This window comes from Glandiceps talaboti, chromosome 16 (assembly GCF_964340395.1).
Source record: "Glandiceps talaboti chromosome 16, keGlaTala1.1, whole genome shotgun sequence".
In the NCBI taxonomy this organism is placed as follows: Eukaryota; Metazoa; Hemichordata; class Enteropneusta; family Spengelidae; genus Glandiceps; species Glandiceps talaboti.
In genome coordinates this window covers 3,925,840-3,953,001 of record NC_135564.1, presented here as the reverse complement: position 1 = coordinate 3,953,001, position 27,162 = coordinate 3,925,840, and the positions used below count along the sequence as shown (strand labels likewise).

The 27,162-nt window shown below is 34.7% G+C and overlaps 4 protein-coding genes across 4 annotated transcripts; 3 read left to right on the top strand and 1 right to left on the bottom strand.

Moving 5' to 3' along the window:
- Positions 1 to 4,387: 4,387 nt before the first annotated feature.
- LOC144447685 (uncharacterized) lies at positions 4,388 to 9,706 on the bottom strand. The gene is made up of 4 exons (XM_078137764.1): positions 9,042 to 9,706; positions 5,983 to 6,118; positions 5,549 to 5,681; positions 4,388 to 4,825 (listed from the first exon to the last, which is right to left on the bottom strand). The coding sequence occupies exons 1-4, from the start codon at positions 9,704 to 9,706 to the stop codon at positions 4,740 to 4,742; spliced, it is 1,020 nt and encodes a 339-aa protein (XP_077993890.1). The 3' UTR covers positions 4,388 to 4,739.
- Positions 9,707 to 19,512: 9,806 nt separating this feature from the next.
- LOC144447684 (uncharacterized) lies at positions 19,513 to 20,421 on the top strand. Its single transcript, XM_078137763.1, has one exon. The coding sequence runs from the start codon at positions 19,513 to 19,515 to the stop codon at positions 20,419 to 20,421; it is 909 nt and encodes a 302-aa protein (XP_077993889.1).
- A 2,095-nt stretch (positions 20,422 to 22,516) lies between these two features.
- Positions 22,517 to 23,425, top strand: LOC144447683 (uncharacterized). The gene has a single exon (XM_078137762.1). The coding sequence runs from the start codon at positions 22,517 to 22,519 to the stop codon at positions 23,423 to 23,425; it is 909 nt and encodes a 302-aa protein (XP_077993888.1).
- Positions 23,426 to 24,813: 1,388 nt separating this feature from the next.
- On the top strand, positions 24,814 to 25,716 carry LOC144447682 (uncharacterized). Its single transcript, XM_078137761.1, has one exon. It carries the CDS (start codon positions 24,814 to 24,816, stop codon positions 25,714 to 25,716), a length of 903 nt encoding a protein of 300 aa, XP_077993887.1.
- Positions 25,717 to 27,162: the final 1,446 nt, after the last annotated feature.

Genomic DNA, 27,162 nt, shown 5'->3' with positions numbered 1-27,162 from the left:
ACCATTATTAACACAACTTTGTCAATGATGCAAGCACTCAGCTCATTAAAATTTAATAAAAGGTAACATTACAAAACTCAAGATAAGGCCAAATAAAAAAGTTGTTTGGTTCCGGTTACCCAACCCCAACTAGTTTTTCATGCCAACCCTAAACTTTTTTTTACGTATTTGAGAAAAATAATAATAAAATCACCAAAATCGTAAAGTCTCACAAGAATAGTGGGTGTGGAAACTGACATCAATTAAAAAAGACAATATAAAACTATTCTTCCAATCTGTAATGGCTGTACATCTGATAGGAAGAAATAAACAACACAGAGACCATTTGGAAAACAATGGAAAACCTGAACTAGACACTCACAAATAAAAAAAATATAATAAAATAAAATAAAAAATCTACCTCCCCCACCTATTTTAAAATTGAATGTAATCGAAACCACACAATTTTTTTTTATGCCAAAATATCAAACAAAACAGACGTTTTTGTCAACGTATCTTTTGTGTCAAATCTGTTTTCAAATGCCTTTGACAGAATTTTTGACACTTGGTGATGCAATAAAGATTCTATTCTATTCATAGTAATTCCCATCATTTAAAAAAAAAAATTTTCTTCTACAACTTTTTGTTTAAATTTCACGAGTCATGGATACACCTACACATATATATCAATGACATTTTTGCCAACACTGAATGAACAACACATCACAGATTTTATTTTTATGCATACTTTATTTTTGTACCCATTGGTTGAAACATAAACACACCTTTGTCAATGTAAAGTCCCAGCAAATTGAGTTACATATGTAATATGTTGAAAAGACTACATGAACGATAATGAAAGTAAAATCCAAAGAAATTATGTCCTTGGCAAGAAAATCGACAATGCTATAAAACAATGATTGCATTTCATGATTCCTTTTGTCATCTTGCAACTCTGTATCTATGAATCTAAGCACTAGAACGTTGGCAACAATATTTGAAACTATGGCAATAAAGGAGTAATCAATTACCAAGAATCTTTGAAAATAAGTCTTTAGCAAAAATTTCCAGGTTTACAATATGATCTGATAGATTAAGAATCAATCAAAAATTATCTTTATTGACAAAGTCAATTCTTTACTGAATTGAAAATCATCCTGATGTCATGCATCCCCATCGGAATCTACTAGTGCATCATTACCATGGCAACTGCCTTGCTCATAAAGTGGAATTTTGGTAAACAGACACTGATATTATTGAAAGATGAGACATCTTAGAGAATGATTAGGTGTTTTTTCAATACGTAAGATGATCCTCTGTGTATTTGAGTCTTCTTCCGTATTTTCAGCACTTTAGTCAAATTTCACAAAGTAATAAAGCTCTCCTTCCTCTCAATTCCCATTTGATCCTCATCCTGTTACCGAGTAATTTGATGCATATATACTGTTTAAGCTTTGAACCCATACACTAACTGAAGTACTTGGAATGGACATGTTTCTGACCTGTTTACATCACAATCTGTCTTTTGCTTCATTGTCTCCACAAACCACTTGTAATGCTAGTAACAGCAAACGATTAATGTGGTCATATGGATGGGATTGGTATTTATTTTGGATTTTTAATTTATAAAACAATTTTATCATGGCTTCCTACTTGAAAAATCAATGTGAAACAACATTTGCCAAGTCCTTATTTGTAACTCAATTGCAATAGACTAACAAATATAAATGCGTGTTATTTTACGTACAATAACAAACTCCCCCACCCCCACATTTTTTAGCTTTAGCATATTAATGATACTGAAATGCATGTAACATAAACAGATACAATCTAAACTCGATACACATAAGATGACCTTTGACCTCGTAGCAATAATTTTTGTACAATTAAATCTACTCATCATTATTGCATAGATTACATTTTAACTTGTAGATAATTTAAATACACAAAGGTTAAATTTTCTGTAAATTAGCTACAAACAATCATACACAGTCAAGTGAATTTACTGGTAATTTTTGCACCTGAAAAATACCCTAAGTTATTATTTCACATCAGGCGAATGGTAAATAATATATAGAATCTATAATACTATTACAGTGAGAGTTTTGTCTGGGGGGGTTGGGGGGTATTTTCTAATTCAGCAGAATGGATTAGATAAATATTAGCGGAGTCATGTTTGCGTGAGAGTTCTACATAAAATTTATGGAATTTGCCATTGTCGATGATCGCTACTCATGTGAAGTGATTTGACTATCAGTCTATAATACAGATGTGGTGTATGCCATGTTGAAAACCGATTAGTTTTTTTGACAATTAACCTGGTAGATGTGGCATTTTAACCTACAAAACTATACCATCAAGAAATTGCAAACACAAGTTTTCACTAATAAATATTCTGTCTATACACTATGCAAAGCATGGGTTATTCTCTAGTATCTTCCCAAACCAGTGTTGGAAAGTAACCAGGGTTAGTAAGGGATGATCGCACACTGTCGCATAAGCTCAATAAGCGAACTTCATTCATTCAGGACAACCCCCCACCCCCAAATTATCGTTCACAAGTGTGTGACGTTGTGATCATCCCTAAATATATTTTATTTTTTATTTTTTCTTGATAATTTTTATTCTTTTGAACTTACCTACATGTTATCACAATACTTCTGAGTCTTATTATAGTAGTTTACATATAAAAATAAGCCATATTGTTTGTGCAAATCACTGCAATATAGCAGATAACTCATCGATATTTTCTGTATAACATCCCCCTGAGGTAGTTTCAAACCGGTTCAACTAAATCAATTTACAACCAATTTAAGGGACAGGAGAACTGAATTCAATTCGAATCGAAACAGGTTCAGAATTTAGGTGGGGACAGGGTTTATGTTTATCTAACAAAACTGTAGATTTTAGAAAGGTGTGAATATCAGCGAGGAAAGGGATAAAGTCAGATATGGAACCACATTTTGATTGGCCTCTAAATATTACATGAAATCAGTCATCAAGCTTCTATTCACTGAAAGCATTGTAGTCAATTTCTTTATTTAGACAGGTCCTTCCTACCTTCCAAAAAAATATGGAATAATAAAAGAACCTGTGACACACAAGTTCCAGTGTGGGTACGCTGGGAGGTATCATGCTTGTGGTGTTTTCTACTGACTATTACTTGCTATCCCAGAAAGCTGTAGAGAACACTGCAAGCACTCACCCAAAGTATGACACACCTACATTCAATCTTGTGTCATTAGGTTCTCTTAATTATTATCATTCACCTGGTGATTTACTAAGTAAACTCATTTTTATCCTGATTTCGACTGACAACAAAACTCTGCGCGTTGTGCACACTGGTTGGGTGGGTCCGAGCATACATGTCTCTATCAAATCAATAACTTATACGATAGCTCTTTGTAATGTAACATAAAAATGGTCATCCTGTTCTAAGTTGAATAATTCTACAGTCTCTAATATATCTATTTCAATTAATTTTGTCATGGTTTAAAAAACTATATACTATATACAAATTCTTTTATAATTCTTACTATAATTTATTTAAATATATAAGTGTTTAATATAAGTTCTATATATATCTCAATATGCAAACACATGCATGCTTCTATATTCATCACAGACACGTGTGAATACATTATTAACTGCAGTTTTTAAAGTTAGAAATACAATGCAGAATTCAAAACAAAAGACATGTATACAATGTACAAGTATAGTCAATCACCAGACCTGTTACCTAGTGTTAATCAGAGATGCACCACCCTATACGATGCCATACACTTTATACATCAAGGGGCTGTTCGCACACTACTCTAGGGGTATATTTTCATCTCACCATAACTAAACATTCATGCATTAAACTTGCCTGTTACTTTTGATGATTTTTGGTTTTTCATTTACAAAATAACAACACAAAAATATAGGATAATAATATGTCTTTTCTTTCTTTAATCATAAAAATATTCTTTTAAATGCAATAAAGACAAAAAAGGCAAAAAGTAACCAGAAGCAATTAACACCACTGTTTTTAAAATTGGGGAGTCTGCTATGAGTTTGTGCCCTGCTTGTAGTGGAGTTGTGGTGAACTGGATGATGTAATTTCTAGGTTTTGTTGTTTGTAGTCTGTTGGTCTACAGTTATGTAAGTCTCAGAAATGTGAACAATGTCAGAGTTGGTCAACATTCTTGAGACAAATAATGACTGAACAGATTATATCATTATCCAAGCTGATGTCTAGAATTATTTCACATCACAGCAGGGGCATGCACAGACTTGCAATACATTTGCTGCATTCAACAAGAAATAAGGATAAAGTTAAAGATATTAAAGAATATTATACTTTACTTATTTACTATAATTTTTTTTTTTTTTTTTTTTTTTTTTTTTGGGGGGGGGGGGGGGGGGGGGGCTTTAGTTAGAAATCTGTTTAATAACTTGAGAGGCTGCAGGCCAGCATACACAGTGTAATGTCTTCATTGCAACAAATAAGAATGGTTGAAACATCATCAGCAAGTGTTTAGCTGCATTCTAGGCCACTAGGAAGACTTGAGACATCTTTGGTTAGCATTTTGACCAATAGGAAGACTTGAGACAACTTCAGTTAGGGTTAAGCAGTATTCTAAACCAATACGAAGACTTGACACATCTTCAGTTCGTTTTTTGTATTGAAGACCAATATAAAGACTTGACACATCTTCGGTTAGTGTTTAGCAGTATTCTAGACCAATGGAAAGACTCAAGGCATCTGTACATGGCAATTAATCATACTCTGAACCAATAGCAATGCTGAGGTCTTCACCTATTATGAGTGTGGCATGATACCATTTGTTTGTATCCACGACAACTGAAATGAAACAAATCATAAGAATGAAATGAATTTACACTGTTAAAAAGAACTTTTGAGAGCAAGATTGATTGTAATTGTTTATTCTTATGTAAACTTTGCCACTTACATTTAGCACACAAGTGTAATATTTTCTTTCATATAATTTCAGAATTTTATGACAAAATGACACCCATTTCTCAAGAAAAGTCACAAAGTACAGAATTTTTAAAACACCTAAATATATAGTCTGTAGAATTCCAACAACTTTTACTTTATTTGTTCAATGTGAAAGTAACTGAATTGCAACTCAAAGATTTTAGTAGAAAGTTATACTAGTATTTCATACTGACTTTGACCCAACTTCATTTTTGTGGCCTGAACATTTTGACTACAAAGTAAGGATGATCACAACACTTTTGGAAGTTAATATACTGTTTGACATTTCATCAAATAACATCCATCTTTACTACAGTGTAGTAGTAACATTTAGGCGGTGATACAAATGTCAACTGCTTACGACCTCTGACCTGGGATTGCCAGATGAAGTAACTACATGTACTGCATCAATCTAAAAACAAACATCTTTAAATATGTTTCATATGCATTTACAAAAAAAAGTTACACCATTTTCAAATTGATTTATTTTGTCATAAAATTATTTCAGTAAGACTAAGTTTAAATATATAAAATTTTTAATACATTCATATTACAAATTCACTCTTATTAAAGTACGGTACTTACTTATTTCTCCAGGCTCAACAATAACTTCCATTCTGCCAGGACATTCATAGTAACATTCTGGTGGTGGTACAAGTGTCCACTGCTTACGGCCTTTGATCTGGGCTTGCCAAGATGACGTACCTACTGCATCAATCTGAAAACAACATAATTAAATAAAAGTAATTATAAAACTTATAAAATTTATTTCACAATTATTCACAAGTTACTGTAATACAATTCTACAACAAGCTAGATAATGGAGGGAAAATGCCTTGTTATCTGCATCATATGTTTTATTTTAAGTTTATGATTTGGTGGAATTGTAGAAATATTGATAATTTTATGAATATACATCAAACTTGAGGTTTCTTGGTGATTAAAAAGACAAAAATTTGAATCCAAAATATTGTTAAAGTTAGTTTCTGATTACATGGTACACAAAAAGAAAAACTTACATGCATATGTGCTCCATAACCAGGACTCCCCATAAAGATCCAATCTGTTTTACTGGATTCTGATTCCTCTGGGATGAAGTAGGGCCGGTTATAGTGACGTCTGAGAGCATTGGCTGCACCGGGGTCACAATTACTCCTATAGAGAAAAAACATAGAGTTGACCAGTCTAAGGCATGTTGTTATAATCCAAGAGAATGCTATACTATAGACCCAGTGTAATAGAGAGAAAAAGATCTATTGTTGACCAGTCTTTGAAACATATCTGCAATCCTAATAAGAAGTATGATACAACCAAAATCATTCATGGAGAGAAGAAAGGTACGACTGACAGTCTTAGAAATATTATGATGATACTATAGGTGCTACTTATTTACACAACCAAAGTTATTCCTACAAAGATGAAAAAACACAGAGTTAACCAGCCCTAGAAACATATCTGTAATCCTAAGGGGTATCATTAAAACTCAATTCTTCCGGAGAGGAGAAAGGTACGACTGACAGTCTTAGAAATATTATGATAATACTAATAGGTATTACATACAGTCAAAGTTACTCCTACAGAGATAAAACACAGAGTTGACCAGTCTTAAAAAACATTCTTGTATTATCCTAAGGGGTACTATTGAGTCAAATCACTCTCTTGGAGAGAAAAACACACAACTGACTATAGCCATAGAAACATTACGATAATCCGAAGTGTTACTTTAAAACCAAGGTTACTCACAACAAAGATACCTGGCCTGTTTTAGAAAATATACTACCAGTATATATCACGTGTATCATAAAGCTGAATTTATTTCTAAAAGAGCAATAGACAAATATGAAAATTCTAGTTTAGGTACTACAGCATTACAGATACTCTAGAATAATGAGTCGATAAGTTAATTTTTACCAAAACTTTATTGACAACAGTTCAATGAGACAAATACCCTGTCTACTAGTTATTGATAGAACCATGTACACTAGTCTCTGTGTATACAGCTTGATTACACATTTTAAAACCTACCCAGTTCTCAATAAATTGAAAATCTATGGGATGCTGATATTATTTGATTATACATGCTTCAGTAATTACACCTGCACAAATAAGTCAAAAACAAGATAAGACAAATATTATGAAAAAAAAATTTTTGTTGGAACTAAAGCGGTAAATTAAAGATTACTGAAAGGAGATTCCATCCCAGTAAATTGACTTTTTTCAAAACCCCAAAATAATCGAACTGACAACTTTAACATTTTAATCGTTGTATATTAAATTTAATGTACATTAAGGTCAATTAAAGTTCCTAGGCAACAAAGGCAACAGATTTTATGATTCTTTTTCTTGGTTATTAATTTTACAAAAATCAACAGGACACATCTGAAATTTTCCATAAATTGATCATAAATGTCACATACACCTGTTGTGTAGAGTCAATATACCATATTACTTATTTATTTAATAACAGGGATTAACTACATTGTATATTTAATTGTATCAGTGATTACAGAAATACTCTTTTATGAGATTCAAGTTATGAATTATTACATTACATTGCTGTGCTGTGTTCATACAGAGGCCAACATTAACTCATTTGCTTGAAGACAAACTTGTCAATAATGTATACTACCACGGTACCAGGCACTATGATACACACGGAACAATTATGTATTATTATAAGTTAAACACAGTTTTCATATAGCCTTCAGTGACTGGCTTAGATGTATCATGTAGTATGGACTAGTCAACCATAGTGACCTTAATTTGCATACAGTGATCACTATTCATTTTCTATCTTTCCTAGGGTACTATTAATGTAGTATGGGAGTCCTACTGCTGCTTTGCTTTGACTATGGAAAGAAGACATGTCTGAGAATATGATGTGTTATGTTCAAAACAATGTTGTAACTCCATTGAACATAGACAGTGGAGAAGTTCTACACCGTCTATGACTAAACATGTAACTTGCTGCAATTTTACTTAGTTACAAAATGGGCCAAGTATAAATGTAAATGTATGGAGCTGCAATATTCTATATATTAATTGACACTATTAAAAGAGAATTCTGTGAAATCAAACCAAGTCTGATATGACTGATAGACTTTCAACAAAAATGGTCTAACTATATTAAACCACAGTCCAGAGGAACCGTTCTATAACTCAAACCAGTCCAAGTATGAAACAGAGACAACAGCTCTGGCACAAGAAGAGTTTTGACACAGAAATGCACGAGTTTCAGTTTGGGTTCCCTAACTATGCCCTTCTATTGTCAAGTCCCTAAAACAACTAAACAATAGGAATATTAAAGAACTCATCACAATGCCAGTATTGTATGCATGTAAACAATAGGTAAATATCCTTGTTTGTGTCCTGTTGACCTTTGACCTTTAAAGTTGCATAGACTGTTTACAACAAGTGAGGACCTGTTAGCTATTTCATTCTCTCAGCATGACATTTTTAGCATGGAGAATAAATGAACATGTAATAACACATTTACATTTACCATTTACAGCTAACAATAAAAGTTGACAATTAAATTTTACATACAGACTCGGGCTATCCTCAATAATATTTAATGAATTTGTCCCATATGTTCCCATCTGAGGAAGTATCTATCTTCAAAAGATCCTTCCCTTTACATTCCCTTATTTTTATTTAAAATTGAAAATTATTTCCTTTTTACCGACAAATCTTGTGATGTGTGATGTCGATAAATTCATTGAAACTGCAGTGTAAACTATGGGATTCTTACAAATGATTCCTGTAAAAATTATATAAAATTTAGGAGACCTTACAACTACTATTTTATGTGAAGTTGTTGCAAAAACTATGATCTTGTGGTTCTAATATGTTCTAACATTAACCACTATTTGCTAGTTAGTAATGCTTACCACCTTTTACATATTGCAGACTATGTAACATATTTCACAACAAAGTTAAATGTTTGTCAACAATTTTAACTGTTAAGTTTCTTTCCTAGATTACAAACATGTATCTTTGAAGCATGGAGCTAACAACTTGTGACGTAAGCACTACTTCAGACATTCAAACTACAAAAACACAAGTGTTTTAAACGTACCAGCCGATGTACCACGGATCTGCTTTCTCCGACAACTCAGCTCGGTCAGTACTCATGTTAAAAACTTCACCTAATGATTCAAACGTTGTCTGGTAGGGGAAAAACTGGCAATCCCTGTCCACTCTTTCCAACGCATCGCTTTCGGGTGAATATATTGTCTTGAAGAAATCAAAACTAAATGTCTTTGGAGCGGTCCACCCTCGACTGCCATCCTCAATAACAACAGGAAGCGACGAATATGCGTACTTGCTCGTGAACTCGTCCACCGATATACCAGACACCTTTTTGACATTGCTTACATTTGCACAGAAACTGCACTCGATTGGTGGACGAAAAAAGTCCTGTACATATTCTGGATTTTCAATGATACATGTTTCCTCCGAAATACTCAGCTCTTGATAATCAAACCATGTTTTCGCAAGTGTTTCGTAGTCGATCAGTTCCTGCTTCAAAACAACCGCAATGGTAAGCGAGGACACGGTAATGATCGCAACCAAAATAATGAGCGACAATCGCAGGAACCAAAGCAATGAATACTTGCTATTGTTTTGCAATTCTTTAAGGGACTTCAACCTTGCAACATCTCTTGTTGTCAATCCCAAAGAAGCAGCCTTTTCCTGGATTTGTTTGAAGCGCCTCAGAACTTCCTGCTCGTCTTTCGCCATGACTGAAATTGTGTTCAAGCCTCGTTTTCAATTTCGACGCCTCGTTTTGAGAATACTTGAATAACTTTTGTGAACTTCAAGTTGCTGATTACTGTTTCGTGTCATGATACCAAATTATCTATTTAAAATACCTGAATAAACCTCCAAAGTCCAATAAATACGTACAGACGTCATCTGAAAGTCAGTCAGATGGCATTTGTGTTTATTGGTGCACGGTGATGAAACCAGTGACGCCCGGTGAATGGGCTAGCACATAGTCATGTCAATCGCCTTGACACTATTTATAGCGATAATAAAGTTATATATCCAGATGCTTTTAGACTTAAATTTGAAAAAGAAAAATGTTATGGACTGTAAATTGTTTGGCTGGAAAAGTTGGAACTTTTACTTTTCGACAATATTTTGAAAGTTTCGACTTTAGCATCCGACTCGGTGTAAACCACTGTACTGTGCCATCACGGTTAACACTACGTCACGTACGTACGTTCTTAAGAGTGTCATTTTCGTTGCATCAGCAGAAAAATATGCCCTGGCCTGCAAAAATAGACTGCAGTTGTTCAGCTTAAACACGGACATGGGAGAAATTTCTTTTGTCTGTGGCATTAATAAGACTTTAACTCATATCAGGGAAAGTGTCAACGCGATTACATTAAATCTGGGCAACAAGGAATATCCATTACGACACTACCCTATGTACGAAGGCTCCCTGGGATAGCATGGATGTTTTATATTTCAGTGATACATCCATGCCGAGTATAATTTTTCGTTGCATCTGCGGAAAAAATATGCCCTGACTTACGAGACTGGACTGTAGTTGTTCATGACAACATGACTTACACTTTGTGAAAAAGCTTCACCAATTATCTCTTGGCAATCGAGAATATATTTAAAAGACTTCAGACGGTTGCTATATCTCACTCAGGAATAAGGAATAAATCATAATCCCCTTGAAACACTGAAACCAAAATGAATTAATAAACAATTCCACCTATTCCCTATTATCTAGCTAGTTGTGAAAGAAAGGTTTAGGTCTATACAGGGATATCAGTTTCTTGACAAGGGAAATACTCAACTCACTCAATTAACATTTCGACGTACACGTGAATTGTAAGTTCGTTTACACTGAAATATGTCAGACTGTAACATACATATATAATTTAGACTAGCACCAGTCCCTTGAGAGATTTGTTTGGTCTCACTTTCTTTGAATGTTTGAGTTCGATGTTCATTTTTAGATTTTTTTTCCTCTGCGTCCTTCGTCGCAAACCACGTCCTGTTTTACGGCAACGTTCTTAATGAGCCTCCCACTTTTATTTCGAAGTGTAGCGGAAGAAATAACATCTCTGGTTTGCGAGAATGTCTGCGTCATACAACCCTCCTCTTACAGACAAGAAACATTCCTCAGGCAAGATGGGGTTGTTTGAATAGCGCCCTCAATCGATCAAGATGGAATTGTTTTCTTTTTCCATTTGTATGCGCTCTCAAAACGTCATCTTGGGTGATCAACTGTCATTATTATTAAATTTTGTTATTCTTGTTGCTAAGCGTAATATTTATATTTTCAAAGTTTAGAAAACAGAAACCAGATTTGATGGCAAAAAATACTTGCAAAATATTCAGAGTGTAGAGTTTCATATTGCAAAAAAAAAAAGTAAATTAAATGCACACATTAAGAAATGGGGACAGTTTTTTAAATTGATAACTTAAGAAAAGTTTCTGAAATTCCGAAAAAACATTTCACACAAAAGAACACACTTGTGTTAAAATATTTTATTGAAATAAAGAATGAAAAAAGCCCTGAGACTTAAGCAAGTCGATAAAAAACACCATTTTACCATGATTTACTCTTTATAATTGTAAAACCAAAATGATAACACTTTATTTAAAAATTTACTAGTCTCACGCAATGTGATTAAAATCTTGGGATTTATATACATCTATTTCCTTCATATACTGGAATTCTTTTTTCAATTTTGTTTATCTAGGAGTGCTCTAGCACCTCCTTCGTATAAACCTCTGGTGTGTCCACAGTCTCACTGTCTCCCAAGAGTAATGTATTTAACTTCTGGTGTCATTGCCAGTGTCACAGTATCATGAGTGCAATATACATGTATGTAACTTCTGGTGTAGTTTCCAGTCTCACAGTGTCATGAGTGTAATGTATGTAACTTCTGGTGTAGTTTCCAGTCTCACAGTGTTGTGAATGTAATATATGTAACTTCTGGTGTAGTTGCCAGTCTCACAGTGTCCTGAATGTAATATATGTAACTTCTGGTGTAGTTGCCAGTCTCACAGTGTCCTGAGTGTAATGTATGTAACTTCTGGTGTAGTTTCCAGTCTCACAGTGTCCTGTGTGTAATGTATGTAACTTCTGGTGTAGTTGCCAGTCTCACAGTGTCCTGAGTGTAATGTATGTAACTTCTGGTGTAGTTTCCAGTCTCACAGTGTCCTGTGTGTAATGTATGTAACTTCTGGTGTAGTTGCCAGTCTCACAGTGTCCTGAGTGTAATGTATGTAACTTCTGGTGTAGTTTCCAGTCTCACAGTGTCCTGTGTGTAATGTATGTAACTTCTGGTGTAGTTGCCAGTCTCATTGGAAATCCCCAGTAATATGTTCCTGATGACACATACACATAACTATGGATACTGTGTTGATATAATCCAACATAGTATGGATTGATAAGATAGGCTCCAAGTATGAGGGGTAGAATCTGACCCGTAACAATCACAAAAACATACTGAAATCTAAATCTCATCTTGAAGAGATAATTTTAACTGCTCTGTATAGATGTAAAGTCCAAATTCTTGACTGCACTCTCATGAAAAAGTTTCAAAAATAGCAGTTTACCATCTGTACACTCATAGAAAAATCCCTAGTGTTGAATACCAATTTCAAACTATCTGCTTAGTAATTTCTGAGATGGTAATTTCTTGACTTAAAATCACATATATTAATCGGCAGCAGAGTTAAGTTTTAGTTACCATGGTAACCACACACGATATTTTTGCAGATTTTTCATCCACACGCACCAAAGTATTCTTGTAATTCAAATGTCATTTTAACTCACTTTTGTGTACTTTACTTAATTTAGTTGCCATGGTAACTACTATACCCAATTGGAATTATACCTTAAAAAACCTTGCACTACATGAATGTACGTGCAACAATAATAATATAGCAAAGACAATGGATTTCCTATTTTCACTTTTTGGTTACCATGGCAATGTCAATTCTCTTTTGGCCTTTTGATTTTCACAATTCTAAATTTGACAACAAAAGTATAACAAGGCCAATAACATTACAGACTTATTTGGTTTAGGCATTTTTAAAACTTGTACAAGAATATGTTCAGACACAAACATATATATACATAGTCATATGCATATACACACATATATACATACATAGACATACATGCACACCGCACACATGCATGCACACACACACGCACACACACACACAATCAAACAAACACACACACACACATACATTACATACATACATACATACATACATACATACATACATACATACACACAAATACACTAGTGTAAACACACACACACTGCAGACACATACTACATACATACCCATGCACAATATGGTACCATGCGACTCACCAATCAACTTATTCAATATATCAAGGCACTAGTAATTACCATAGCAATTGGAAAAGTCAAAGGTCACTGAGGTCATCTTAGGTCAGAGATAGAATGCATACACACTAAACATTTGTATTGCTCAAATGTGACAGCTCAAGTTAATATCACTGTCCCCTGAATGACCCCATTCACACTGTCTGTAGGCTTTGTCTACTCATACTAGTCGACCACCATTGACAGAACACACTGAAGTGTGACATTAGTTCATAGTCCAAAAGTCAAGCTATTCTAAAGCTATTCTTGACAACCATTATTGTGTTTTAGTATTTCGTCATCAAGTATGGAAATTTCTCAAGATCAAAAAGCCTTAGAAACTCTGTTACACCAACTTGAAGATAGGCTACCAGAGACTATATTTAACTACCACCTTGTGAGACATCCCTTACAAAACTGGACTGCTTATTAAGTAGTTCGTAACCATGTCAGAAGCATGTCACATGGTTATTTCAGTAAAAATAAGTATTTCATAGCATGTGTGTTGACGGCATGCTTATTTATGAATGTTCCACATGCTAACTCTAACATGTACATGGCTAATCTTAGAAATGTACAAGCTTATTTCACATGCTTAGCAAATATTAACATGTACATGGTTAATCTTAAAAATGTACAAGCTTATTTCACATGCTTAGCAAATATTAACATGTACATGGTAAATCTTAAAAATGTACAAGCTTATTTCACATGCTTAGCTAACATTAACATGTACATGGTAAATTCAAGACATGCTTTGATCCGGGTGCATGTACAATATAAGTCATGCAATGACGTGTTGTTTCTCGCTTTTGCCGGGCATACATTTGATAAGAATTGGTATTAGTATTGTGAATGCTGAATTTAGTGGCTCCGATTACTGTTCATGTTAAATTTACCTGTATTTGAAAGAAAACTGGAGAGAAATCGATCTGAAAATCAAGGTCATATGTTCTACAACACATTGGACATGGAGGCCGCCATATTTGTTTACCTCATTTTCATAATATATTCATAGCTTCCCATGTGACCAGATTCCTGCGATCTTATTGGTTGAAATTCAAATATCGGCCATTACTGCATTGTCCACGGAAATTTGAACATTCAACATTCATGCTCGCGTTATCAGTCGTATTTTCAACACTACAAAATGTTTACAACAGTGGAACCTTTACCAAAAGCTGTTACACCATACCAATTACTGATCAGGGTTACAATACAACCAACCCCTTGTGATTATGACATTTACGTGATTGTCGATACAGCTGCAAATGCAAGCATGGATACACACTGTGACATGTACTGCAATGTATGTATTTATAAGTTACGGTAGGCCTTGATTTCCGTATAGCTCCTCCTCAGCCTGTTATTATCGATCTTTTTTTAAACTGTTGACTTTCATTACTGATAGTTTCAAAATTTGGTTGTAAATAAATGAGTTAAACTGATTTTTACATGTGCACAAGTCGTTTGGTTGTTTACAAATGTAAGCCAGCTGCTCCATGACCATCACTATGATTATGGGACACATGGCCGAGTCACAGGCACTCAAATCAAGGTGTATGATTTTTTTTTAAATGTATAGTGAATAAGGCCAGAAAAAAAACCTGTTCAACGGGCCCTACCTACCCATATTTTTGGCATTTCATTTTTTAAAATTTTTTTTTTGTGATGGGCAAAATATCTTCATGCTGGCTTTGCATGTCAGTGAAATGCACACTTTGTTTCAAAATTAAGGGAATTTCTTTATATTTTCTGAATAGTACATGTAACAATATACATTTGAGTCAATTCCAAATTATGTACTATCAGTGGTTTACTTGGCTCTGATGATGCATACAAGCATGAATGGAGATAAAATTAAACTGTTGCATATCCAATATTCACTAAACGAAATGAGCAAAACTTTATGACCATGGGAAGGGCAGTCATTGGGCCATCAAAAGTCTGAAAGTCTTCAAATGTTTTACTCTTTCTTTATTCATGATTATTTTGGAATCAAATTAAAGTTCAGGAGAAGTCATTTACCACATCTGCAAAATACCTTTCAGCTTTGCCACAACAATTACACTCCATAGCCAGATAAAATGTACTGTATGTCATAATTGTCTCTAAATTCTGGTATTTTAAATCCACATTCAAGCTTTGTAAGACTTTAAATTATGTTTTTTGTTTGATATTTTATGCCTCTAAATGGTCTCCTATATTGTCTTATTTTCAAAAAAGTTTGCATTTTTGAGGATGTATCCTTCCAATCATTAGCAATCACGGTAATAATTATCTTTCTCCCAAAAAAAATTGACCTACCTACCCAATGTGTCGGGTTATGTTGCCTGTTGAACAGTTTTTTTTTCTGGCCTAAGAGAAGGTATGAAGGTATTCAACATTTGAACTGCAGATCCTCATTAGCATACACTTGTGGCTTCTGATTTGACGAAAGGGCAAAGTATGCAGCGATGGCAACAAGAGGTTATTATTTAATTAGTACCTTTTAGCTATTCATTAGCTAGAATCATGACTTATTCATATAACAAATTTTGTGATGAAATGTCGTAATTCAGGATGGCCAGCATTATGCTGAGGGTGGTCAGCAGTTAAAATGTTGAGTACCTTCATACCTTCTCTTATTCATATTCATTTTTCCTCCCCGAATCATACAGATTGATTCGAGTGCCTGTGGGCCTAGTACAACTCATCTTTCAGCATTCTGTCACAAACTGAAAGCTATCAGAAGTATATATGTCAGGTCTGTTTGTGGTCTCTCAGAGTTCATATTTGGCACCTTTTTACTAAATAATGGTGAATTACTTGTCAAAATCTGCATGTAGAGTAACTAGCACATGTGCTGTATAGAATTTTCACATGCTTATTGACAAGTATGTACACACTTATTCACAAGCATGTACATGGTTATTGACCAATAAGCAGTCCATAAACATGTGTATAGGCCGAATTATTTAAATGAGCTAAGTATGTGCATGCTTATATTGCATGTTTATTTAAACATGTACATGGTTATTCACAAGCATGCACATGCTTATTCACAAGCATGCACACGCTTATTCACAAGTATGTACATGCTTAAATAAGCATGTGTATAAATTATGCACATGCTTAAAATAAGCATGTGTATAAGCATGCACATACTTAGCTCATTTAAATATTTCGGCCTATACACATGCTTATGGACTGCTTATTTGCCCATACATGCCTATATACTTATAAGCATGTAGAATAAGCATGTGCATGGTTATTCTACATGCTTCTCACATGCTTCTCACATACATGTCAGTTCTGTAAGGGATATATCAAAGACAAGAAATGGGACAAAACACAGGTATTTGTTGATGGTAGTATGCAGGACTTCACAACTCTACTCTGTCATGGTCCTCATGTGATGTCTAAAAATAGTAACATCGGTGGTTGGTACCTGTACAGTGACGATGAGGAGAAACTGATATCCATGTTAAACAAAATCAGACTTACTGAGCATAGTCTGGATGGTTTCTCTCCCCAAGACACTGTACTCCTCTTGGGTGTGACTGATAAATACCTGAAAACCATCACCCAGTACATGAGCAACCATGGATTTGTGATTGAACAAAAGTTCACTTATCGGTTGTATATGACAACTTTGGACAAAGATACTTTAGCAAGTTATAAGCAGCAAGCATACACACTTCCAAAGGGTTACACAATCGCACCACTCAGACCTCAGCATGCAAGTCTTGTTGCATCTAAGACTGCCTACTGTTCACCAACTGCTGTTCCACTTGTGAAGAAAATGATTGAAGAATTTCCATCATTTGCCATATACGCACCAAACCAAGATGAACCAGTGTCATGGTCAATGTTACATGAAAATGGAAGTCCTGGCTTTAACTATACTCAGCCACAGTATAGAAATAGAAAGTTTGCTAAGATTATTGGCAAAGAAACGGTCTGTCACCTCTCTGAGTATGGCTACAAAATGGTGCCTTCGGAAATCACTGATGACAACAAAATTGTACATCACAACATGAAGAAACATACTGGCTTGACAACACTTGATCTCATTCATTTCATCACATTTAAGAAAACTCCACAGATGGCACCACCATCAAAGCTGTAGGGAAGATTGGTTATTTCAACTTTGACACTCTATAAACATACTGAGGATAGTGTTTATATGCAAATATAACTTCTCAATGACAACTATAATTATCGTATGTATATGTAGCACATAGTACAACCAAGAACAGCTAGTACAGCCTGTGTCCCTTTAATGCAATCAGTCAGCTTGTATCCCTTTAATGCAATCAGTCCATTTAAAAACAGTCATATATAAAAGTTATTAGATTTGTTCATTTTTCAAAACTTTTCTACTCTTCAAAAGATCAAGAAGGAAAATTTAAATTTAACTCTCAGTTGAAAACTGGGACAGCCAGGTACCCAACAATAGTACTCAATTTTTTCATTCTTGCATACACAACATGCCTTAATTAGTAAGCATGGTAATTTAAAGCATTCAAAAATAACATACAAAAATTATGTGAATACAATCTTTTAGCCAAGTGAGTCAGGTTTACATCATTCTATAAAACATTTTGCGAAAAGGCAGTTTATCATCTGATCAATTATACTATATACTATCATGCTTTCCAAGATATGTGTGTGTGTGTGTGTGTGTGTGTGTGTACACATGCACATCTGCCTGCTGTCAGTACCTTTGTTTTAATTTTCTTCAGAATAATTTTTGTGTCTCATTATTGATTTGAAATGTAGAAAAATGTGTGGGCCATGGACAAGGGAGACTATAGTTCTGCTGAACTATTTCCATGGTCTACATCAGATAACAATTGTGTATTTCTTTTGTTTAAATTTTGTATATTTGTATCACAAGTTTGTTCTTTGAAAGTGTAGCTCCTTTTTGTTATCTGGTGAAATAAATTTCATTCCTTCATTCATATACAAGATACTTCTCAAAACTGTTTTGAACAATTTGTATTCTGATTTTGTTTTTATTAGTACTCTATCTTCTGTAGTTAAGTAAATTAAAAAACAATAAAATGTTCCTTCTTATAGTTGTATAGATGTCGCTGTCATTTATTTATTGTAGGCTAGTGAAACAGCTAGGTGTGCTACCCAATAGCAGCATTAACTGTTTTAATAGTGTATATATTACAACAACTAGCATGGAGAGCAGTGAACATCTACTATTGATATAGGAGTCTGGGTATTAAATTCAGGCTCTCATATTTCTGGTCAAATGAGAGCTTCTGAACAGCGCTCCTACTGGTCAAACTTTACAGTCTTTCAACTTTCTCATTACTGAAGTGTGACCTATATTGCTTTCAACTGTCATTTAGCTCACTTTTGTGTACTTTACTTAATTTAGTTGCCATGGTAACCACTATACCCAATTGGAATTATACCTTTAAAAAACCTTGCACTACATGAATGTACATGCAACAATAACAATATAGCAAAAACAATGGATTTCCTATTTTTCACTTTTTGGTTACCATGGCAATGGCAATTCTCTTTTGGCCTTTTGATTTTCACAATTCTAAATTTGACAACAAAAGTATAAAAGGCCAATCACATTACAGACTTATTTGGTTTAGGCATTTTTAAAACTTGTACAAGAATATGTTCAGACACAAACATATATATACATAGTCATATGCATATACACATATATACATACATACATAGACATACATGCACACCGCACACATGCATGTGCGCGCGTGCGTGCACACACACACACACACACACACACACACACACACACACACACACAACACACACACACATACATTACATACTTACATACATACATACATACATACATATGGGCACACTGCACACACTGCACACACTGCAGACACATACTACATACATACCCATGCACATGGTACCATGCGACTCACCAATCAACTTATTCAATATATCAAGCCACTAGTAATTACCATAGCAATTGGAAAAGTCAAAGGTCACTGAGGTCATCTTAGGTCAGAGATAGAATGCATACACACTAAACATTTGTATTGCTCACATGTGACAGCTCAAGTTAATATCACTGTCCCCTGAATGACCCCATTCACAATGTCTGTAAGCTTTGTCTACTCATACTAGTCGACCACCATTGACAGAACATACTGTGTTTTTAGTATTTCGACATCAAGTATGGAAATTTCTCAAGATCAAAAAGCCTTAGAAACTCTGTTACACCAACTTGAAGATAGGCTACCAGAGACTATATTTAACTACCACCTTGTGAGACATATCAAAGACAAGAAATGGGACAAAACACAGGTATTTGTTGATGGTAGTATGCAGGACTTCACAACTCTACTCTGTCATGGTCCTCATGTGATGTCTAAAAATAGTAACATCGGTGGTTGGTACCTGTACAGTGACGATGAGGAGAAACTGATATCCATGTTAAACAAAATCAGACTTACTGAGCATAGTCTGGATGGTTTCTGTCCCCAAGACACTGTACTCCTCTTGGGTGTGACTGATAAATACCTGAAAACCATCACCCAGTACATGATGAGCAACCATGGATTTGTGATTGAACAAAAGTTCACCTATCGGTTGTATATGACAACTTTGGACAAAGATACTTTAGCAAGTTATAAGCAGCAAGCATACACTCTTCCAAAGGGTTACACAATCGCACCACTTAGACCTGAGCATGCAAGTCTTGTTGCATCTAAGACTGCCTACTGTTCACCAACTGCTGTTCCACTTGTGAAGAAAATGATTGAAGAATTTCCATCATTTGCCATATACGCACCAAACCAAGATGAACCAGTGTCATGGTCAATGTTACATGAAAATGGAAGTCCTGGCTTTGGGTATACTCAGCCACAGTATAGAAATAGAAAGTTTGCTAAGATTATTGGCAAAGAAATGGTCCATTGCCTCTCTGAGTATGGCTACAAAATGGTGCCTTCGGAAACCACTGATGACAACAAAATTGTACATCACAACATGAAGAAACATCCTGGCTTGACAACCCTTGATCTCATTCATTTCATCACATTTAAGAAAACTCCACAGATGCCGGCACCAGCATCAAAGCTGTAGGGAAGATGGGTTATTTCAATTTTGACACTCTATAAACATACTGAGGATAGTGTTTAGATGCAAATATAACTTCTCAATGACAACTATAATTATCGTATGTATATGTAGCACATAGTACAACCAAGAACAGCTAGTACAGCCTGTGTCCCTTTAATGCAATCAGTCAGCGTGTACCCCTTTAATGCAATCAGTCCATTTGGAAACAGTCATATATAAAAGTTATTAGATTTGTTCATTTTTCAAAACTTTTCTACTCTTCAAAAGATCAAGAAGGAAAATTAAAATTTAACTCTCAGTTGAAGACTGGGACAGCCAGGTACCCAACAATAGTACTCAATTTTTTCATTCTTGCATACACAACATGCCTTAATTAGCAAGCATGGTAATTTAAAGCATTCAAAAATAACATACAGAAATTATGTGAATACAATCTTTTAGCCAAGTGAGTCAGGTTTACATCATTCTATAAAACATTTTGCGAAAAGGCAGTTTATCATCTGATCAATTATACTATATACTATCATGCTTTCCAAGATATGTGTGTGTGTCTGGGTGTCTGGGTGTTTGGGTGTGTGTGTGTGTGTGTGTGTGTGTACATGTACATGAACATCTGCCTGCTGTCAGTGCTTTTGTTTTAATTTTCTTCAGAATAATTTTTGTGTCTCATTATTGATTTGAAATGTAGAAAAATGTGTGGGCCATGGACAAGGGAGACTATAGTTCTGCTGAACTATTTCCATGGTCTACATCAGATAACAATTGTGTATTTCTTTTGTTTAAATTTTGTATATTTGTATCACAAGTTTGTTCTTTGAAAGTGTAGCTCCTTTTTGTTATCTGGTGAAATAAATTTCATTCCTTCATTCATATACAAGATACTTCTCAAAACTGTTTTGAACAATTTGTATTCTGATTTTGTTTTTATTAGTACTCTATCTTCTGTAGTTAAGTAAATTAAAAAACAATAAAATGTTCCTTCTTATAGTTGTATAGATGTCGCTGTCATTTATTTATTGTAGGCTAGTGAAACAGCTAGGTGTGCTACCCAATAGCAGCATTAACTGTTTTAAAAGTGTATATATTACAACAACTAGCATGGAGAGCAGTGAACATCTACTATTGATATAGGAGTCTGGGTATTAAATTCGGGCTCTCATATTTCTGGTCAAATGAGAGCTTCTGAACAGCGCTCCTACTGGTCAAACTTTACAGTCTTTCAACTTTCTCATTACTGAAGTGTGACCTATATTGCTTTCAACTGTCATTTAGCTCACTTTTGTGTACTTTACTTAATTTAGTTGCCATGGTAACCACTATACCCAATTGGAATTATACCTTTAAAAAACCTTGCACTACATGAATGTACATGCAACAATAACAATATAGCAAAAACAATGGATTTCCTATTTTTCACTTTTTGGTTACCATGGCAATGGCAATTCTCTTTTGGCCTTTTGATTTTCACAATTCTAAATTTGACAACAAAAGTATAAAAGGCCAATCACATTACAGACTTATTTGGTTTAGGCATTTTTAAAACTTGTACAAGAATATGTTCAGATACAAACATATATATACATAGTCATATGCATATACACATACATAGACATACATGCACACCGCACACATGCATGCACACACACACGCACACACACACACAAACAAACAAACACACACACACACATACATTACATACATACATTACATACATACATACATACATACATACATACATACAAACATATATACATACATACACACAAATACACTAGTGTAAACACACACACACTGCAGACACATATACTACATACATACCCATGCACATGGTACCATGCGACTCACCAATCAACTTATTCAATATATCAAGCCACTAGTAATTACCATAGCAATTGGAAAAGCCAAAGGTCACTGAGGTCATCTTAGATCAGAGATAGAATGCATATACACACTAAACATCTGTATTGTTCACGTGTGACAGCTCAAGTTAATATCACTCTCAATGACCCCATTCACACTGTCTGTAGGCTTTGTCTACTCAGACTAGTCGACCACCATTGACAGAACATACTGTGTTTTTAGTATTTCGTCATCAAGTATGGAAATTTCTCAAGATCAAAAAGCCTTGGAAACTCTGTTACACCAACTTGAAGATAGGCTACCAGAGACTATATTTAACTACCACCTTGTGAGACATATCAAAGACAAGAAATGGGACAAAACACAGGTATTTGTTGATGGTAGTATGCAAGAGTTCACAACTCTACTCTGTCATGGTCCTCATGTGATGTCTAAAAATAGTAATATAGGTGGTTGGTACCTGTACAGTGACGATGAGGAGAAACTGATATCCATGTTAAACAAAATCAGACTTACTGAGCGTATAAGTCTGGATGGTTTCTCTCCCCAAGACACTGTACTCCTCTTGGGTGTGACTGATAAATACCTGAAAACCATCACCCAATACATGAGCAACCATGGATTTGTGATTGAACAAAAGTTCACCTATCGGTTGTATATGAGAACTTTGGACAAAGATACTTTAGCAAGTTATAAGCAGCAAGCATACACACTTCCAAAGGGTTACACAATCGCACCACTCAGACCTGAGCATGCAAGTCTTGTTGCATCTAAGACTGCCTACTGTTCACCAACTGCTGTTCCACTTGTGAGGAAAATGATTGAAGAATTTCCATCATTTGCCATATATGCACCAAACCAAGATGAACCAATGTCATGGTCAATGTTACATGAAAATGGAAGTCCTGGCTTTAACTATACTCAGCCACAGTATAGAAATAGAATGTTTGCTAAGATTATTGGCAAAGAAATGGTCCATCACCTCTCTGAGTATGGCTACAAAATGGTGCCTTCGGAAATCACTGATGACAACAAAATTGTACATCACAACATGAAGAAACATCCTGGCTTGACAACCCTTGATCTCATTCATTTCATCACATTTAAGAAAACTCCACAGATGCCGGCACCAGCATCAAAGCTGTAGGGAAGATTGGTTATTTCAATTTTGACACTCTATAAACATACTGAGGATAGTGTTTATATGCAAATATAACTTCTCAATGACAACTATAATTATCGTATGTATATGTAGCACATAGTACAACCAAGAACAGCTAGTACAGCCTGTGTCCCTTTAATGCAATCAGTCAGCGTGTACCCCTTTAATGCAATCAGTCCATTTGGAAACAGTGATATCTAAAAGTTATTAGATTTGTTCATTTTTCAAAACTTTTCTACTCTTCAAAAGATCAAGAAGGAAAATTTAAATTTAACTCTCAGTTGAAAACTGGGACAGCCAGGTACCCAACAATAGTACTCAATTTTTTCATTCTTGCATACACAACATGCCTTAATTAGTAAGCATGGTAATTTAAAGCATTCAAAAATAACATACAGAAATTATGTGAATACAATCTTTTAGCCAGGTGAGTCAGGTTTACATCATTCTATAAAACATTTTGCGAAGAAGCAGTTTATCATCTGATCAAATATACTATATACTATCATGCTTACCAAGATGTGTGTGTGTGTATGTGTATGTGTGTGTATGCACATCTGCCTGCTGTCAGTACTTTTGTTTTAATATTCTTCAGAAAAATTTTTGTGTCTCATTATTGATTTGAAATGTAGAAAAATGTGTGGGCCATGGACAAGGGAGACTATAGTTCTGCTGAACTATTTCCATGGTCTACATCAGATAACAATTGTGTATTTTTTTTGTTTAAATTTTGTATATTTGTATCACAAGTTTGTTCTTTGAAAGTGTAGTTCATTTTTGTTATCTGGTGAAATAAATTTCATTCCTTCATTCATATACAAGATACTTCTCAAAACTGTTTTGAACAATTTGTATTCTGATTTTATTTTTATTAGTACTCTGTCTTCTGTAGTTAAGTAAATTAAAAAACAATAAAATTTTCCTTCTTATAGTTGTATAGATGTCGCTGTCATTTATTTATTGTAGGCTAGTGAAACAGCTAGGTGTGCTACCCAATAGCAGCATTAACTGTTTTAATAGTGTATATACTACAACAACTAGCATGGAGAGCAGTGAACATGATTATTGATAGAGGAGTCTGGGTATTAAATTCGGGCTCTCATATTTCTAGTCAAATGAGAGCTTCTGAGCAGTGCTCCTAGTGGTCAAACTTTACAGTCTTTCAACTTTCTCATTACTGAAGTGTGACCTATATTGCTTACCTGATAAACAGCTCAGCTCAGACATAGGTCAAATCTGTCTGACGTACCAGCTGAGCTAGGTCACAGGTCAAATCTGTCTGACGTACACTACTGCCATACAATAGTTCATAGTAGCTATTCTAAAGCTATTATTGACAACCATTATTGTGTTTTAGTATTTTGTCATCAAGTATGGAAATTTCTCAAGATCAAAAAGCCTTGGAAATTCTCTTACATCAACTTGAAGATAGGCTACCAGAGTCTATATATAACTACCACCTTGTCAGACATATCAAAGACAAGAAATGGGACAAAACACAGGTATTTGTTGATGGCAGTATGCAGGAGTTCAGAACTCTACTCTGTCATGGTCCTGCTGTGAGGTCCAACAATAGTAACATCGGTGGTTGGTACCTGTACAGTGACGATGAGGAGAAACTGATATCCATGTTAAACAAAGTCATACTTACTGAGCATAGCCTGGATGGTTTCTCTCCCCCAGACACTGTACTCCTCTTGGGTGTGACTGATAAATACCTGAAAACCATCACCCAGTACATGAGTAACCATGGATTTGTGATTGAACGAAATTTCACCTATCGGTTGTATATGAGAACTTTGGACAAAGATACTTTAGCAAGTTATAAGCAGCAAGCATACACACTTCCAAAGGGTTACACAATCGCACCACTCAGACCTGAGCATGCAAGTCTTGTTGCATCGAAGACCAACTATTGTTCACCAACTGCTGTTCCAATACTGAGGAAAATGATTGAAGAATTTCCATCATTTGCCATATATGCGCCAAACCAAGATGAACCAGTGTCATGGTCAATGTTACATGAAAATGGAAGTCCTGGCTTTAACTACACTCAGCCACAGTATAGAAATAGAATGTTTGCTAAGATTATTGGCAAAGAAATGGTCCATCTCCTCTCTGAGTATGGCTACAAAATGGTGCCTTCGGAAACCACTGATGACAACAAAATTGTACATCACAACATGAAGAAACATCCTGGCTTGACAACACTTGATCTCATTCATTTCATCACATTTAAGAAAACTCCACAGATGGCACCACCATCAAAGCTGTAGGGAAGATTGGTTATTTCAACTTTGACACTCTATAAACATACTGAGGATAGTGTTTATATGCAAATATAACTTCTCAATGACAACTATAATTATCGTATGTATATGTAGCACATAGTACAACCAAGAACAGCTAGTACAGCCTGTGTCCCTTTAATGCAATCAGTCAGCTTGTACCCCTTTAATGCAATCAGTCCATTTAAAAACAGTCATATATAAAAGTTATTAGATTTGTTCATTTTTCAAACCTTTTCTACACTTCAAAAGATCAAGAAGGAAAATTTAAATTTAACTCTCAGTTGAAAACTGGGACAGCCAGGTACCCAACAATAGTACTCAATTTTTTCATTCTTGCATACACAACATGCCTTAATTAGTAAGCATGGTAATTTAAAGCATTCAAAAATAACATACAAAAATTATGTGAATACAAATATCTTTTAGCCAAGTGAGTCAGGTTTACATCATTCTATAAAACATTTTGCGAAAAGGCAGTTTATCATCTGATCAATTATACTATATACTATCATGCTTTCCAAGATATGTGTGTGTGTGTGTGTGTGTGTGTGTGTGTGTGTGTGTGTGTGTGTACACATGCACATCTGCCTGCTGTCAGTACCTTTGTTTTAATTTTCTTCTGAAAGTTTTTTGTGTCTCATTATTGATTTGAAATGTAGAAAAATGTGTGGGCCATGGACAAGGGAGACTATAGTTCTGCTGAACTATTTCCATGGTCTACATCAGATAACAATTGTGTATTTCTTTTGTTTAAATTTTGTATATTTGTATCACAAGTTTGTTCTTTGAAAGTGTAGCTCCTTTTTGTTATCTGGTGAAATAAATTTCATTCCTTCATTCATATACAAGATACTTCTCAAAACTGTTTTGAACAATTTGTATTCTGATTTTGTTTTTATTAGTACTCTATCTTCTGTAGTTAAGTAAATTAAAAAACAATAAAATGTTCCTTCTTATAGTTGTATAGATGTCGCTGTCATTTATTTATTGTAGGCTAGTGAAACAGCTAGGTGTGCTACCCAATAGCAGCATTAACTGTTTTAATAGTGTATATATTACAACAACTAGCATGGAGAGCAGTGAACATCTACTATTGATATAGGAGTCTGGGTATTAAATTCGGGCTCTCATATTTCTGGTCAAATGAGAGCTTCTGAACAGCGCTCCTACTGGTCAAACTTTACAGTCTTTCAACTTTCTCATTACTGAAGTGTGACCTATATTGCTTTCAACTGTCATTTAGCTCACTTTTGTGTACTTTACTTAATTTAGTTGCCATGGTAACCACTATACCCAATTGGAATTATACCTTTAAAAAACCTTGCACTACATGAATGTACATGCAACAATAACAATATAGCAAAAACAATGGATTTCCTATTTTTCACTTTTTGGTTACCATGGCAATGGCAATTCTCTTTTGGCCTTTTG

Excerpts from the sequence above, each read along its gene's own strand:
- LOC144447682 (XM_078137761.1), top strand. The coding sequence starts at position 24,814 with ATGGAAATTTCTCAAGATCAAAAAGCCTTGGAAATTCTCTTACATCAA.
- LOC144447684 (XM_078137763.1), top strand. The coding sequence starts at position 19,513 with ATGGAAATTTCTCAAGATCAAAAAGCCTTAGAAACTCTGTTACACCAA.
- LOC144447685 (XM_078137764.1), bottom strand. The coding sequence starts at position 9,706 with ATGGCGAAAGACGAGCAGGAAGTTCTGAGGCGCTTCAAACAAATCCAG. Across the intron at positions 6,119-9,041 it reads GATCCGTGGTACATCGGCTG|GAGTAATTGTGACCCCGGTG; the intron begins GTACGTTTAAAA and ends TTTTCTCTATAG. Across the intron at positions 4,826-5,548 it reads TGTTGAGCCTGGAGAAATAA|TTGTCGTGGATACAAACAAA; the intron begins GTAAGTACCGTA and ends GTTTCATTTCAG.
- LOC144447683 (XM_078137762.1), top strand. The coding sequence starts at position 22,517 with ATGGAAATTTCTCAAGATCAAAAAGCCTTGGAAACTCTGTTACACCAA.